The sequence below is a fragment of the Sander lucioperca genome, chromosome 1 (assembly GCF_008315115.2).
Source record: "Sander lucioperca isolate FBNREF2018 chromosome 1, SLUC_FBN_1.2, whole genome shotgun sequence".
Taxonomy (NCBI): domain Eukaryota; kingdom Metazoa; phylum Chordata; class Actinopteri; order Perciformes; family Percidae; genus Sander; species Sander lucioperca.
Window position 1 is genome coordinate 21,456,190 of NC_050173.1, and position 16,344 is coordinate 21,472,533.

Sequence of the window (16,344 nt, forward strand, 5' to 3'; positions counted from 1 at the left end):
GTATCTTTGCTAAGTTAATTATCTATGCAAATAGGGAGGAAATGATTAAGTGCTTGGATCCTAAAGGCCGTTTTATGGTTCTGTGGAGGCTCCACGCAGAGCTTTCGCTGTAGCCTACTTAAGTGGCCTGATGTTTATACTTGTGCGCTGGTGTGTGCGTCGAGCTGGCGTGTGTGTGTGTGTGGGGAGTTGGTGATAGAGTGAGGGAGAAGTGAGAGAGTGACGGCGATTAGCGTTTTTCCATTTCATGGTACCTGCTCGACTCGCCTCGACTCTTTTTTGGTTTTCCATTACAAAAAAAAGTCCTTGGTACCTGCTAACAGGTACTTTTTTTTAGTATCACCGTCGAGGTTCCAAGCGAGCTGAGGCGATACCAAAAGGTGACCTGAAAACCTGCAGGCTACTGATTGGTCAGAGAGAATCGTCACTAATCACTGCATCATCATTGCTAGCAACAGACGGGGGTGTCTTGAACAAACCTGCCTTTTTTGAAACAAAATTTGTCTTCTGGCAACAGCCACATGCCGAGAGTAAAAAACAACACACCTTTGACGTTCTATGTGTGTGTCGCGTTAGGTCACGGCAGTTTCTTTTTCACACAAAGAGAAAAGTGGGAATAAAGGGGAGTTTAGGAGGCAGAGAAGAGCAGAAAAGAGAGAAAACTGGATGCCCCTTGGGACCGATGGCTATCTCTCCGCTGATAAGAGAGCGAGTGCCTAAAAGGCTGGCTTTTCTTCCCACAGCTTTTTGTACTTCCCCTAGAGCAACTTGAGTCCAATTGTTTAGGATTATAGAAGCTTCTCCCTCCGGCATAGAAAGGTGGATCTGTGCAGGTGGAGATGAAGTGATGTAACGCTGCCTTGGAGTCACTGGGGAAACCTCATGGAAACAGACATTAACCATAGAGGACATTCAGACGGGTGTTTCCCAAATCTCCCAACATGACTGTACTATTAGCTCAGAAAGTGAATCTTCAGTACGACATTTAATGATCTCCTTGACTTCCCGATATTTGTGAAGCATCTTCAATCCTTTGGATGACTTACAGGCATACTAATGTCAGTGAAGCAACCTTATTTCCATTTCTGTGGGGGGAGGGGGGGGGAGAACTCAAGGGCCTTTCTTTTTGGGGAGCATTTGAGCTTAGTCAGCGGTCATGTCGCTGAGTCACTGGAGACTGTTTTTCTCTTCTTACCCAATATCTTTACAGGCAGTAGTCCCATCACTAATGCATTCTTCATGCCCTTTATCTCATCTCATGCTGTATTTAGTCACTGATTCATCAGCAACCTTGGAATAAGTTAGCAATATTGAGGATGGACAAACATAGGCTCCCCTGCAGAACTTTCTGTGGGTGGCAGATTCCTTTGAAACAGGAGGGTGGAGATTATACAAATGTGTCATCGTCTCCATTCTTGATGAAAAGGGAAAGTGTCATACTTTCTCTTCTTGGTCAAAGAATTTGTAATTTTTGCCAGTGTCTAGTCACTCTGGACCTAGATTGCTTTATGGTGTGAAGGCAGAGTACTGCATACAGAGATACAGCAGCAAAACAGTACAGTTCACTGGTATCAATCTTTAAAAAACAAAATCAAAATTAAACCATTTAACCCCTTCCTCTATTTGTTTATAATAGCATGGTACTTGTTTAAATATTGGCTAAATTCATAAATCGTCAATAATAAGATATTTTTATATTGGCTTATAATGATTTTATAGTGTTTAAAAGCTTTTTTTTAGCTGTTAAACACATGTAGAAATTGTTCACAAGTGGCTTATAAAACTTTGCATATATGCTTTTAAAAGTATTTAAGACAAGTCATTAGGTATGATTACAACTTGTGTTATTAAGCATTCTATAACTGTAACCCTACACAACAAGTGATGTTAAAGTTGTTGACAAATACACTAATAAACACTATCTATTCATTGCTTATGTATTGGTTATAAATGCTAGTGTTACCAGTTAAACTTGCTCACATTTTATTGCTGTTATCCTTTAACATATATAATAATAATAATTATAATAATGATTATTATTATTATTATTATTATTATTATTATTGTTATTATTATGTGACGTTTTAACATAAAAAATAACCAAGTTCAGCAGTCTGTTTCTTGACAAAGTTTGATTCTGGCCGTCTTAGGCTGTATCTGCTTTTCCTCTGAGAAGCTTTGCTGACAAGGCAGGAGTATGGTATGCTGAGTTGCTTCTGCCCCTCGCCCTTTGCCCATATGTTTTGTATTACGCACTAGGAGGTGCCATGCTCAACAGCTCGCTGATGGGAGGGGACAAATGACGCATGACATGGCGCTGCGCCCCAGACCCTTATTTATGGCTTCCCATATCAGCGAAGGCTTGGTCCCCTGGGGAGCCCCACAGCCATTACCCGTTAACTTAGCTCAACCAGCCTTCAGTGCTCATCTTAGGCCTGGGAGACACAAAAGAATACACACACTATCCACTGTAAGAATTACGATCACCATAATGTGGCAGCATGCACACATGACTGAAAAGTATTCAAAAATCAAATATATTTCCTCACAGAGAAGTTGATTTAGCGGTACAACATTCACAGATGCTACACTGTTTCACAAGAGGTGAAGTGGCCTGTATGAAGTGCTACTTCAGAAGAATTAACGTCATGTCCCGCTACAGCTAGACCGCTGACACACACACTGCCTCTTTCATCAATGCCTCTGATGTGGGAGAGGATGTGAAATCTGGAGAGAGAGTGAGGAAGAGATTTGGTGAGAGGATCTGAATACATTTTCTCTGTAGTTACTCAAGAATCCATGTACATATCACACCGCATTAACAAATAAGACGCATACTCTGCCAGCACTCATGCACACACAGGTGTTCTCCCTGAGCTAACCGGGAATATTCCAGTGATCCATGTCCAGAGTTTTGATGTGGGTAGAAGGAAAATAAAAAGAATTTAGAGAAAATGAAAGCCAAGGAATGAGCAGAAGCTTGAGAGCAGATGACAGAAGGAAAAAGGAGTTGAGAAAATCTGCAATAGATAACATTTAAAAGAATTGAATACACATCAGAGAAAGATGTGGCGTAATGGCATGTTAGTGACAACAGGGTTAACACAGGACAAAAAGATGGCTGGGGTTTTCTCTTCCCTGGTATCTCATGTTTCTTTCTGCTTTGGGGAGTGAGTGCAAAAAGAGGGAGCACTGTCAAGGTTTTATGTGGTCTTTTGAAAACGGAACAAGCCCTCTCCAGAACAATATATCCAGCTTCAGAACTTCTCTGACAAGAGGGTACTCATTTTTCCAAATTCCCAGGTTCCTGACTATAAAAAAACACCCTGTTTGAAATCCACTCTGGTCATTGTTTAGTCTGGTGGTAGTCCCTTAGATCATCTTCATTAGCAGCTGTCCTGCATCTCCTTCATGTTCCGAGTCTCCCCCCCCCGACTCACAGCAGCTCAGAGCCAGCCACCCAACGTTAATTAGACTCTTTCTAGCATTACTAAGCCAGTGTGTTGTAGCAAAATAAGAGGATGAATGGTGATTGTATAATTGAGGAATCAAAAGTGAACAGTTTGGGTTACAGTCCATCCACTCCAGCATCGTCTCGAGTTCTAAGAAGAAACATTTTGTCAAACAATACTGTGGTTTGTGTTTACCAGTGGTACTAAGTAGACTAGAGATGGGATCACACTAGCTGCGAAGCCAAATCGGGCCAGTGGCGTAAAGCGTTAAGTTCCCTACTTTTTACCCCCCTACTTTTGCCGCTCTTGCTCACACCCATCTTCAAACTTGGCCTTTATTTTGAATGTGAACTGCACATCTGTCAGTTTCAGTACTGTATATTGCGCGGTTGTGACACACACAGACAGACCTATAAACACCTGGCAAATTACTCAAAACCGCCTCTGTGGTAGTTCCCACTACAGTATGTGTCTCTAGGACCACATTTTGCCATTATGACACACACACCCACTCACAAGGTGAAAACAATACCAGTGTCGCTGTCGCAGCTGGTAACAAATCATACGTACCCAACAACAGTGTCCACTGACTTTTTTTACAATTTTTTTTCCACATGCATCTATTAAGTTGTTGAGGGATGGTTTCCAGTACTGCCAAAGACCTTGTCTAAAAACTTTGAAGAAGAAACCAAATATTCCCTCTCTCCTGTCTCTTGCTGCCTTAGATAATGTGGACGTCCAAACACATGACTTAGACAATAACGCAGGATCAAAGCAAAGATGGGATGCTCTCACTAATAGTCTTGGCCTGGACTTAAGATTAGAGAAGAACTAAAGTCGTCCAGCTGGACTGTCCAGAGCCGGAGAAAGCCCTGGGAGTCTGGATCTGCTTGGTAAAGAGGGAAATACCACACTGTACTACTGAGACTGGGTCATTGGGTTAAACCTTAAGCTGTTGTCTACGCTTTCATCTGTCCTCCAGCAGAGAAGAGGCAGGATCTGATCTGATCAAGCCAAGAGAACATGCAAACTAGGCAAACGTTTCTCTTTCTTCTACTGCTCTGAAGATTCAGAGTAGGAGGAGAGAAATAGATGCAAGTATGTGAGAGTGAATGATGTGCTGGTGGTCTTCACCTCATTAGGACCTCCCTGGTGTCTTTGATGGCTGCTAAGGGCCAGAGGGTGAATTGATGGAGATCGAAGGATTGAAGCCTCCCCTCCTCTCTCCTCTTTCTTTCCCACCCAGCATTTAATTTGTCTGCTTCTTTTCCAGCCTTACCTTCTACTGTCTCTTCCCCCTTTTAAAACACCTTTTCTCCTCAGCCGGCCTCCCATTCCCCAAAATGTCTTCATCAGTAGTCCAGCAGTTAGAGCTGACACAGGGGTCTGATTTGTCAGGGTCAGTGTGATCCAACGATCTATCAGATCCATCTGGCCGGTGCCAGGGACTCCTGGGGCACTGGGCCTTTGTTTTACTAAGCCGCTGACGGAAGCGAAGCCTCTGTCGGGGAAGCCATTAAGAACGCAGCAGGCCCAGAAAAATGAGCCGCCCTTGTCACTCCACATCAGGAGCTCGGCCACGGTCACAGATCCTCCTCAGATACCATCACATTCGACCACTGTTTGTCCAAGCCTTTGAACTAGGGACAGCTAGATAGATAGATGAATGTGTGAAGTGGCTGTGGGGCGCTTCAGCTTGGCTCCCAGTCTTGGATTGATGGAGAGTGCTGGGTTGTTATCTAAAGTTGGGGCGAGGAAAGGATAGGTGAAGAGGGAGTGATGAGTTTGACTTCAGTACTTGTTCCATAGGATATTCAAGAGGCAGTGTTGGTATGGGCATGCTGTCATAGGTACTGGTGAGAAGATGAAAAATGATCCAGGAACTACACTTGGAGTTTGAGTCTTGACGATCGCTGGGTAAAAACAGCATAATGCTGTTCTCATTACAAGGTATTTTACCTAGAATGTGTGCTTGACAATGAGCTGCGTTGCGGCAAAAGGTTACATTTTGCTGAACAATTATGCATTTTGTTGTTGGAGCACCCTGCGTCAGCACACCTGCTTTGCCAATGCAGTGGTCTCATTTTTTAGACGCAGTGCTAATGTTGGTCTGAACACAGCCTTAAGCTACCACTATACTCCATCAGAATTAGTTGGCAGATGGTCGAACAGCTTATTTTTTCATTCTTTACAGAACCTTTTTTATCTTGTGTTCAAACAAGTGCAACACTATGAATGCATTCCAGGAGAAACTGTCTGAAAACGTGTCATTATACCCATATTTAAACGATTAACTGGTCTTGCAGCTAAACGACGGATGGCTTTCTGAGTGCGGCCGTTCGGAACACCTATAATCGTTAAAACATCTTCAGACGTGGTAAGACGACACGTAGAACAAACTAGTTTATTTCTAGCTTAACCCAGCCCTCAGATTTGGTGAAGCCCTTAGTGGGCAATTAATCTTTTTTTCAGTTTTAAGCATACATTTTCAAAAGCCTGTGCCATTCCATTCCTCCCCCATTTGTGAATGACTCAGCATCCTCTCTGGACATTGTCTCCTAACCCACCCCTTAGTCTCTCTTTGTTCCATGACAGAGATGGAACACCTCCACCTTGCGTGTCTCGGTCTTAGACTAAACACTCTGGTGTTGATGCATCAGTGTAGCGGCTGCCTCTAACGATGGCCAACTTATCTCATTAGAAAAATAATGATTTCACTGGCTGCCATTCCCACAGGCCCAGTATTTGTCTTACGCGCTGTCTTTCGCTGAGCTGCTGGGCCCAGGGATTGGCTGCCACGGCCCTCATGCCTGCCTGTCGTATATCAGCAGTGCTGCCACCGTCAAGCCCCTGATTTATGGCTGTTTATCTCCAGTCACCACCCCCTCCACCACCCTTCCAACAGATGGGCTCTAGCTATTTACTCAGCGAGAGAAAGATCCCAAACCTAATAAATACAACAAACAATAGGTAATCATGGGGAAGTTGGTTGTGATTACAATTTATTGGTTCCCAGATAAAATGGAGATTGATCTGTCCCTGTTGATTATCAGGTGTGACCTGATCATGTGTCCTAGATTAATCTGGCTGTGTTAGGTTTCCCTTTTTATCTTAATTACCTTTTACGCTTCAGTATGTGTGGACAGTCTTGGTCATTTTGAGATGACACGATTATACATATAAAAAACGGTTATACCAAGAGTCCCCTGATATGATTTATGTTTATTAACAGTGTAATTATGAAAACATTCCTTCAGCTGTCATGTTCTACAGGGTTGTCGCCTTAAATCCCTGCAAGTATATTCAAGCTCTAAATCTCACTGGCTGTCAGATCTTCCCAGAAAAAAAAAAACTCATTGCACCATAAATTGTCTGCTACAGACTTAGAGGGGCTCCATTTGATTTCTGAGTCTCTGGAGAAAGGACCAATTTTTCAAACCAGTCCTACTATATTGTTGCACATTTTTCAGTACCTATAAGCATTACTTTTTTTGTTTTTGTTTTCTTAATTTGATGGATACAAACCAGATTTTGACCCTTACACCTGTCAGTCATAAATTATGATTCCTTGTTTATGTTGCTCATAATCTGAAGTTAAACATTTTAAAAATTATTTTGAACGCAAGCACACAGATAATAGTGTAAAACATCCTCCTCTACATATTGCATTCCATAGAGACACATCGATATGCAGTGGGATTTATATTTTCTCAGTATTAAAGCGTGATAAATGTTTCCACTCAGTGCATATTAACTTGAATACAGTCCATTATTCACATGGAGAACATCTCTGTCTGTTTGTCTGAGTATCAAAAAATGTCTCCCATTCAGATATTCTTGTGGGGAGAATTTCATTTGTCAGCACCACATAGCAGATACTGTATTACTAATAAAAATAACGTACAGATTGACGTTGGTGGGCTCCATAATGAGGTAAACTCAGCCAGTCATCACATCTCACTCATCTACTGAGCAGAGCCACGTATGCCTTATCTCGCCCCTGATTAACCAGTCATAGAGTGTAAAGGCTGTATGACGTCTGACCACTGTAGCTCCAGATGTCTGTAAATCAATAAAGTGGAGCTTTAAGGTGATGTAATGTGTTTTTTTGTAGTTTTTCTTTTTCAACAGTAATGTTCACTTTATATTAAGCAGTATTTATCAGTACTTGTATTACTAATGCATTATTTATTATGTACAGTGTATGTTCTTCTTTAAAATACAGGGGGCATAAGTAAGTACACTCCTATGTAAAATTCCCATAGAGGCAGGTAGATTTTTATTTTTAAAGGCCAGTTATTTCATGGATCCAGGATACTATGCATCCTGATAAAGTTCCCTTGGCCTTTGGAATTAAAATAGCCCCACATCATCACATACCCTTCACCATACCTAGAGATTGTCATGGTTTTATTTCAGTTAGCCTAATAGCTGGTTTGATTTGCATTGAGAGATGATTTTATAGAAAGTACCCCACGCCAATCTCTAGGTATTTATTCCTCTTTTTAGTCAACTTTAGCATGGGTTCATAAACTTAGGAGCACCACTGTAGATAGACGATACAGTATGTTTAAGAACTACTGTTGGAGGATTCATCATCTTCAGCATCAGAATGTTTCAACCTGTGTTGCAGTTAATTTAAGTAGGTACCCAGATCCCACTAAATCTACAATAATGATGGAGTGCATTTCAACATGACTAGAAAAAATCTGTGATATGAAATGTGAAAACAAAATGCAGACAAACCATTTTCATGCACATACATTAGACACCTAAGCAATTAACTTTGCTGGATATTTTCGTCCACACTCAATCATTCTTACATGCAAACTGATATGAGTCCACCCGCTGTTTCCATAAATGATAATAATACATAATTAATTGTCTCCCATTTGAAAGCACATTAACACGACAGTTGTAAGCACACAATTGGTTGTTGGTGGAGCCTTTTAAAGGACAATGCATACCTTGTTAGACAGCATGATAACACAATAACAGATTTAGTTATTGCACAGATACTGAATGAGAAATATTCTGTATTTGAACTCATTGATGGTTGGTATGGAAGTAAGCGGTCTACACTGCTAATCCCAGTAGTGTCAGTTCTGCTGGGAGATATATTCCCCAGCTACCCCCTCTGCTCCAACACTGAGAAACAGAGGGGCAAACACATCTGGAGCCAATCTTTAGGATGGAGGAAGGATCTGTGCAAGGATCGGACCTGCATTCTGGTTAGGATCAGATCAACCAGTCTTAAGACAGCTCTTTTCTAGAAGTGGTCCACAAGTGGTTTCTACTTGTGACATTAATTGTTTTTTTGGCGACGATGGTTTAGCTCAGTGGTTGTTTAAGTGTCACCGCAGGCGTCGATCGACACTTGTAAGTTACAGCGTTACGATACAAATGTCAAGAAAATTTCACTAAAACACCTCTGCCTCTCACGTTACATTTGTTATTTTGTTTATCTCCCAGTCCCACTTCACATAGCATGTGTGTCAGTCTACACGGCACCTCTGGACTCCCACACGTGTTGTGTATATTATGATATCAGGCCGGACCCTCCTCACATCACCAGCAGCCTCTCTCGCTGGCACAGAAAGGCGGGCGATGAGCAGGAAGGAAATGACATCATGGTGTTTCTGTTGAAGGCTTGACACAAGGCACCAGTGAACTATTTAGGCTGCATAGTGTAAATTCATGGAAATAAAGATAGGATATAGTTTTTTAATGGCATGGCATTAGATTGCTACACATGGCTGGTTGTGATTATGAACTAAATGTGGCACAAACAGTAAATTATTATTCTATTTCCTTAATACTGTGAGGCCAAGAAGTGTAATATTGCACTGAAAGCTTCCCTTCTCAATGACAAATTGAACATAATTAAGTAATTACACAATTAACAATACAAATGTTACACACACTTGTTTATTTTCACTTATTTAGTGTGGGTTATGGGCTACATGGATGAGATTCTGCATGTTGTTACCATTTTGATTGATAGGTTTTTCAGACCTGCTGCTATTTGTTTAGCTGTGGTCAGAGAGAATACAGATGTCACTCAGATTGACTTAGGGAAAATGCAGAGCAGCCAAAACATAAAGTGGAAATGTTAACCCAATAACGCTAGATAAACAGTCAGCAGAGAGGAGCCAAAGACAACAGAGAGTGAAGGGAAAGTGTCCTGCTGGCATCAGGTTTCCCAGAGTAAGTGTTATGTGAAAAGCAGCTGAAGGGTGACACTCACTCTCCTCCTACCCAATCTCCCTCCTCCCTCACTCACTCAACCATCTGTTGTTCCCTCTCTTCTCAGGCTGCTCTAAGTGCCTTGAAACAGCTGTCGGAGCAGGGACTGGACCCGGTGGACGGCCCCATCAAGGTACGGTCGGACATGGATCGCGCCAAATACACAGACAGACGCTCCACGCTCACTCAGTGTTGGATGTTTAATCAATCGGCCAAACAGGGTGGACAGATGCTTGTCTAGTGAGGAGCCAGATGTGCGTGTGTGTGTGTGTGTGTGCCAATCTGGCTTTTTGCAAATCTTCAGCGCTGCAGGCTGGCCCATCATCAGCTCCCTTCCCACACACGTCCAACATTTCCGCTCGACATTTTTCTTCCATAGGAAAGCAACAGTAGGCGTCTCAATTTACATGCACTACACTCCTGTCCGTGTTCAATACTTTGCATGATGGCTATCACCAAGTCTCAGTCATGGCAGAAAAGAGGGCTTTCTCCACATACCTCGCCTCCACGACGAGGAAGGGAGGGAAGGAAGAAGGAAGAACGACAGCGGCGAATGAAGTAGAAACACTGGGGGGGGGGGGGTTGGAAACCAGGGAAGAAATCACTGTCAAGAATTTCTGGAGTATTTTCATAGTAGGTGTGCCCTGGGAAAAAAGTTCAAGCAGGGTTGTTTTCTTGCAGCCCTGTGTCTCCTTTAGAGAGAAAGAGGAAAGGAACAAAGAGAGGAAAGCCAACCGCAACTTCATTTACGTCACCATCACAGGAGAGGGACAAATATGGCAGCAATTACACTTTGAGCAGTTAATCACTCATATCTTGCTTCAGTATTTCCCCTCTCTGTCTCTAAAACTTAAGTCACCCATACTTTGCTGTTAACCCATTTTTGGTCATCAGGCTTCAGATGATCGCAGTTATCAACATGAAAATGCACCTTTTACCTCTAAATCAGCTGCTTTCCTTTTCTCTGCATCCCCACACATGAATCTGTCTTTACAGTCCTTTATGATTTAAAAAAAAAAAAAAAAAAAAAAAACACAGAACAGGAGCCAGTTAGTGTGAAACAGATTGAGGTCAAGGACTTCTGAAGTGTTTTTGAGGAACAGTGGCAGAACTTTCGGTTTCTTTAAAAGTTGTCTTTTACAAGAATCAGTTATCGCTTCAGAATTACTCATTAAATCTTGGGATTTCCTGTAGAACAAATTACCAACAGCAGGGCAGATTATTAGCAACATTGCTCGAGTTCTGGGACAAAATCTTCCCTAACAAAGTTTTATTTGTCTTTTCAGACCAGTGAACCATGTGGGAGGGAGGACGGACATTAAACAGACTAACTCAGGCACCACCACTCAGGTCTGCAAGGATTCAAAGGCTTTCGTCTAGGAGCTGACAACCCTGAACCCCTCCTTTTGCATACACAACACCCCCCCCCACACACACACACACACACACACACACACACACACACACCTCTTACCCCGATGTCCCACAACCTACAACCCACATTGTCCCCACTACCCACAATTCCCCCACCCTCTTTGCCCCCCTTCCCCACGACTGCCACTGTATCCTGCAAAACCTGTCAACATGCAATAGGGTGGATGTGCACCGAGAAATGACCGACTAAAACACCATTACCTGAGTCTATGTGAAGACAACGCTATGTTAACACGTTTATTGATGATTTCAGTCAAAATTTATAGGACAAAAAAAAAAATAAATAAAACACAAACTAATGAGATAAATGCATGGTACTGTATGAAATCAAGGGAAATCCAAAGTGATACACTGCATAGACAATTTTCCCTTTGGATAAATGTCTGTTGGTATGGTTAAAACAAATATGTACATCATGCCATTGCAACACAAAAGGAACATTTTTGGGGAGAAACCAACTTGCGTACAGTAGCTTATTTTTTCGGGGGTAATATATTTCCGGTCTTTTTTTATTATTTTATTTTATTAATCTAACAATGCTTGAGTACTGTATTTAAAATTAACCAATGCCAGTGCTGTGAAAGTTGTAGTTGTTGTCTTCATATATAGTCACCCAGCTTACCTTGTATGCTGACATAAAAAAAAGAGTTCATCTATCTATATGGATGTGTATGACTTGCAAGAGTATCATATTCCGAAAAATAACACAGAAAAGTTTTTTTCATGTGGACAAAAAGGACAAAACTGGTGTTAGCAGTAATCAGTAGAAGTGTTGACCACCCAGGAGGGAAGGTCGGACTAACCTTTACTTCCTGAAGGGTCTAACTTTCCCATTTAACATGACCCCACACTGGCATAGGATCACTGGAGCATCACCTGACCAACAGTGGAGGCAAAGGGGCCACTACAGTTGTACTTTTTATCCAGAGAAAGAGGCCAGTGGCTAGTATTTGTGCATATTTTCCAATGCCAGTAAGCGTTTTAAGTCCAAACTCCAGAGAGTTTTGTACGGGCGTCACTGCATGTCATCCAGTGAATGAAAAGTCCAGTGATTTTGTGTCAGTGGATCGTCCCCCCTCTCCCCCCACAGTTTTGTCGATCACATCTACACCCATTGTGTGTGTTGTATTGACCCGCCAAGGCATCAACTGGGTGCTTTTAATGCCTGCATTCTGTCTAGAGTGCATCTTTTGAGCGGAGAGAGCCTGCGTCCAATTCGCAGACTCCCTCCCCTAAAGGCCCTTTGAGTCACTTTGTTCACTGACATTGAGGACGTGTCTTCTTCTTCGCTGTGAGTACAATGTGTAATAAGGCTGTTTCTGTTACTGAAATGCAGTAAAAACACCTCAGTTCATGTGGAAAAAAAAATCTGTTTCTTTGTGTCTTATTTTCTCTTCCTAACAGGTGTAAACACACCATCTTGCTCCAACTGCAATTAGCACTGTTTACTAATTACATTTACTTTTTCACACATTTACTAAGTGCATAAGCTGGAACCCAAATTACATTCAAGTAATTGAAAATGATAAACAGGGTGATCTTCACTTAATGCCTATTTACTATCTTTTTCTGGTTCTTTCACACACATCTAACAGTCTACAGCAGTAGATAATGTTCACTCAGTTGTCATAAAGGTCTACTCATGCACGTGATGTGTTTAAAAGCTCTGGAAAAAGCTAGTAAGTGGACCTTGGGTTAAGATCATTCTGCGAAACCACTAACCCTAAGGTCAAAAATGAGCTTTCAATCCAAAGGCAGTTGGGAAAAGGTTTTCCTCACAAAGCCCTGCCATAGCTCATACTTCTCAGAAATCATTAACATTTTACTCAAGTGAGTCTTCACAAGAAACAAAGTACTTCTCAAATAATTATTTACAAACAATCTCAAAGAGAGAGACTGTAAATTGTCCTCATAAATAACAACATAACTTAAATACCTATGCTACTGCATTCATTAGTCTTAATGACTAATAAAATGTAATAAGCACAACAAATTGGGTAGTTGTGCTCCAAAAATAGTGTTGTTATTCCAACTCTCTTCATACAAACTGCTTTTTCTAATGCTGAATCATATGGTATATATGAGTTTATAAATCATCTAATGACTCTCCAAGCACAAGATTTATCTGCAACCCGAGCTCAGTATGGTTTCTCATCTCTCAGTAGTATCATAAAGTATCCTTTATCTTAAAGGATAAGTCTGGGGATTTTCTATATTTTTTCTACTGTCAACAATTTCTGTCAAAAGACCAAAACCAATATTGCATTAATCCTTCTGACAATACTGACTTTTTTACCTTGTCTGTGGCTCTCAGCCTACGCCTGCTGATTCTTATAGATAATGACAATGTATGTTTTTTTGACTTGCCCATGTTAATCATAATAAAGGAACATTTCACCCACAGAGGAAGAAGCTATATCGACTTAGGCTACACAGACAATACTTCAATCCATTGTTTATTGCTCATTCATTGGTTTTGGTCTTTTCTTGGGATTTGTTGACATTAAGAAAAATCGAGAACATTACCAGACTCATTCTTTAAATACCTCTGCAACATTTCCTGGACAACCTGCTGGTTTACAGTTTAATATGTAGCCATGCAGCCACAAATGACTTTCTGAGGACACTGTTTCTGTTTCATGTTGTCCTTCACTCATTCTATTTGAAGATCGAGCTTTACAAATGAATAACTACAACTTTTGAAATGTCATGACATCCTGTTATTTACACTGGAAACAAATGTCATCCTGTAGTCAGTGAAGGGAAAAAAAGCTGTTTGTGTTTTCCAAATAGAGACTCTTAATCTTTAACTTTATGACTCTCAGCTGGTCCGACAAGGATTGATTGTATGCACCTTATCTATCGCGTGCTTGTGTTGCATCATTCCATCACTTTTACTTGCGTCCCTACAGGTACCTATACCACCTTTGCTGTCCTCCAGCACGCAGGCCACCTCTGCACCTCCAAACCCACTCTGCTCTCTCTCATTAGCGAGATGAATGACCGAATGGGACAGCGGCGGTCTAATTCAACCTCACTGACTAATGGTCTCAGCTGGCAGCTACATCTGCTAGCCATTGAGTAGCGCCAAGGCTGTTCACACACATTAGCAGCAGATCTCTATTCCAGAAGCTTGTTCAGGTAGTGGAAGAGCAGCTTGGGGCCGTGTTAGAGCCGAGATGAATTACTTTGCTCTGCCCAGCCAATATGTGAAGTGAACCTTACTTGCCCAAAATAGAACAAAATCAATGGGGCTGTGGAGCTTGTTCGTACCATGCAAAAGCAAATGCCAGAGTCATTGATTTTTCCATCTGAAAGATGCGCCATCGACCCCCTTGAAGTCCTCTAAATTAGAGCTGTATTAACGGGAGGAAAAAAAAGTGAGGGGAATCCTATAGATTGTGATCAATGTCCAAGAAACGACTCAAGCCAAAATCCTAATAGTTTTCTTTCTTGGATGAGTCAAAAGCATTTTTGCGTGTGCTTAAATAAAGGGTTATTTCACACAATGAGGCCGTTTTGATCTACATGGAGTCCTAACAGTAGCTGGAAGTGGATGCACTTGGTGCTGATTGCTTCTGTACACAGAGGGATTGAAACTGTCAGTACAATTCTCCCTCATATTAGAACTAATCTGCCACTGAGCAACTTTATCCAGCCCCGATTAGTCACGGCAGAGGAGCGCTGTGTGCTGAAGCCCTGACATCCCCACGCTTCCCTGTAATGCACCGAGGAACTCGCAGCGAGCAATCAAGAGTCTGGACGATGGGTGTATTCTCTGTCACTGACCAAGAAATCAATTTGTTCTGTGGAGAGATGAGTGTCTGGTAGATGTGTCAAGGATCATTTAATTCCCAGACTCCATTTTGGAGATTTTCAAGCATAGGTGTAATTTACAGGCCACCAATAATCCAAACTGGCCAGTGCAACCCCCCCAAAAACCTATTATAATTTCCTTTACATAAATAAAGACATTTGCACCATAAATTGTTGCAGAAAAAAACCAAAGTTGCACCCTTGTTTTGTTAACATTTGAAACTTTCAAATGATGAAGAAACCTACTTTGTTTGAGCGATCTGGTTTTGATATGATAATGTTGTTAACTAACAGACATTTTTTCTGTGTGGTCAGAGCTTTACTGGCTCTAACAAGCTTCTAGAAAACTCAGTTTTTGGTATTAAACACATACATGAATTGACATTTACAATCTCTAAACGGTGTTTTCGGTGTTATCCATGTTTGAGTTCATTTGAATAACTCAAATGGCAGTGATGAGGGAAGGTGTGAGACAGCATTTGAAAAGCTTTGAAGACATGGCTGTTTGTCTGACCCAGATTTTGATGTACAAAGTTCAAGTCCTCAACCCTGGGCTCATGACCTTGGTATATGTTGGATTTTTTTTTTCATTTCATTTATTCATTCAACTTTAATTGTATTGTTCATTCAAATGCAATTTGTTTTCCCCAGAGTTTAGGAGACTTCTGCACACAAACAGAAAGACATGTCTGGAGAAGAAATATGAATCATGTGATTGTTTTCATTTTCTTGGCCTAAAAATAATCAAATTTAAAGTAGATGTCTGGTAATTCTTTTTAAAATGTAACAAGGTAATTTAACTTTTTTTTTTTTTTTTTTTTTTAAAACAATATCAGACACCAGCTATATAACAGCTCCAGTAGAAATATCATTGTTGTTGCTCCCAGATGTCTCAGCAGGGCAGACAGTTGCCAAAACTGGGTTTTAACCCAGGTAGTACAATTGATGAGAGTTTTTGCTAATGCATAATTTTTTATTCTATATGAAGTTAAACAAAGACAAATATGTGACCCATTGCCAACCTTTCTGTAACATGACAGCTTTGTGCATCCTCTTAACCTTTTCAGTAATTGTCAATTTTTCGGACTCTTGTGTAAACTTTATTTTGGTTGATCACGTCTAACTGTACATACAGTATCTTTATAATGGCAAATTGTTCTTGCCCTCTTTAGCCAACACCCATATCTAAAGGCTGCCTGACTCATGGTGTGGTACAATGTGGGAGGACAGTGATACCGATACCAGTCGTAAAGAAGAGAAAAGGCTGGGTGTCATTTTAACAATTCAGTTCAGAAGATCCTCTTTCCTGTTACTTTCTGGTGTGATTCACAGAATGCAGAATAACAGATACTAGCCACTACTTGTGTATAAGTGACAGACATTTTTAGAGTGTGGG

At 41.2% G+C, this 16,344-nt stretch overlaps 1 protein-coding gene and 1 long non-coding RNA gene across 2 annotated transcripts in view; one reads left to right on the forward strand and one right to left on the reverse strand.

Annotated features, from left to right (window-relative positions):
• The window catches only part of stau2 (staufen double-stranded RNA binding protein 2), a 95,694-nt gene extending 83,883 nt beyond the window's left edge, over positions 1-11,811 (forward strand). Inside the window, exons 14-16 of the mRNA XM_031282003.2 lie at positions 9,766-9,831; positions 10,985-11,129; positions 11,165-11,811. Of these exons, the coding sequence (XP_031137863.1) occupies positions 9,766-9,831; positions 10,985-11,020 (102 nt within the window). The 3' untranslated portion in view covers positions 11,021-11,129; positions 11,165-11,811. The remainder of the gene's footprint in view (positions 1-9,765; positions 9,832-10,984; positions 11,130-11,164) is intronic.
• LOC116037905 lies at positions 9,885-10,989 on the reverse strand. Its single transcript, XR_004101973.2, has 2 exons — positions 10,637-10,989; positions 9,885-10,342 (listed from the first exon to the last, which is right to left on the reverse strand). It is a non-coding gene; the product is annotated as an uncharacterized LOC116037905 (long non-coding RNA).
• Positions 11,812-16,344: the final 4,533 nt, after the last annotated feature.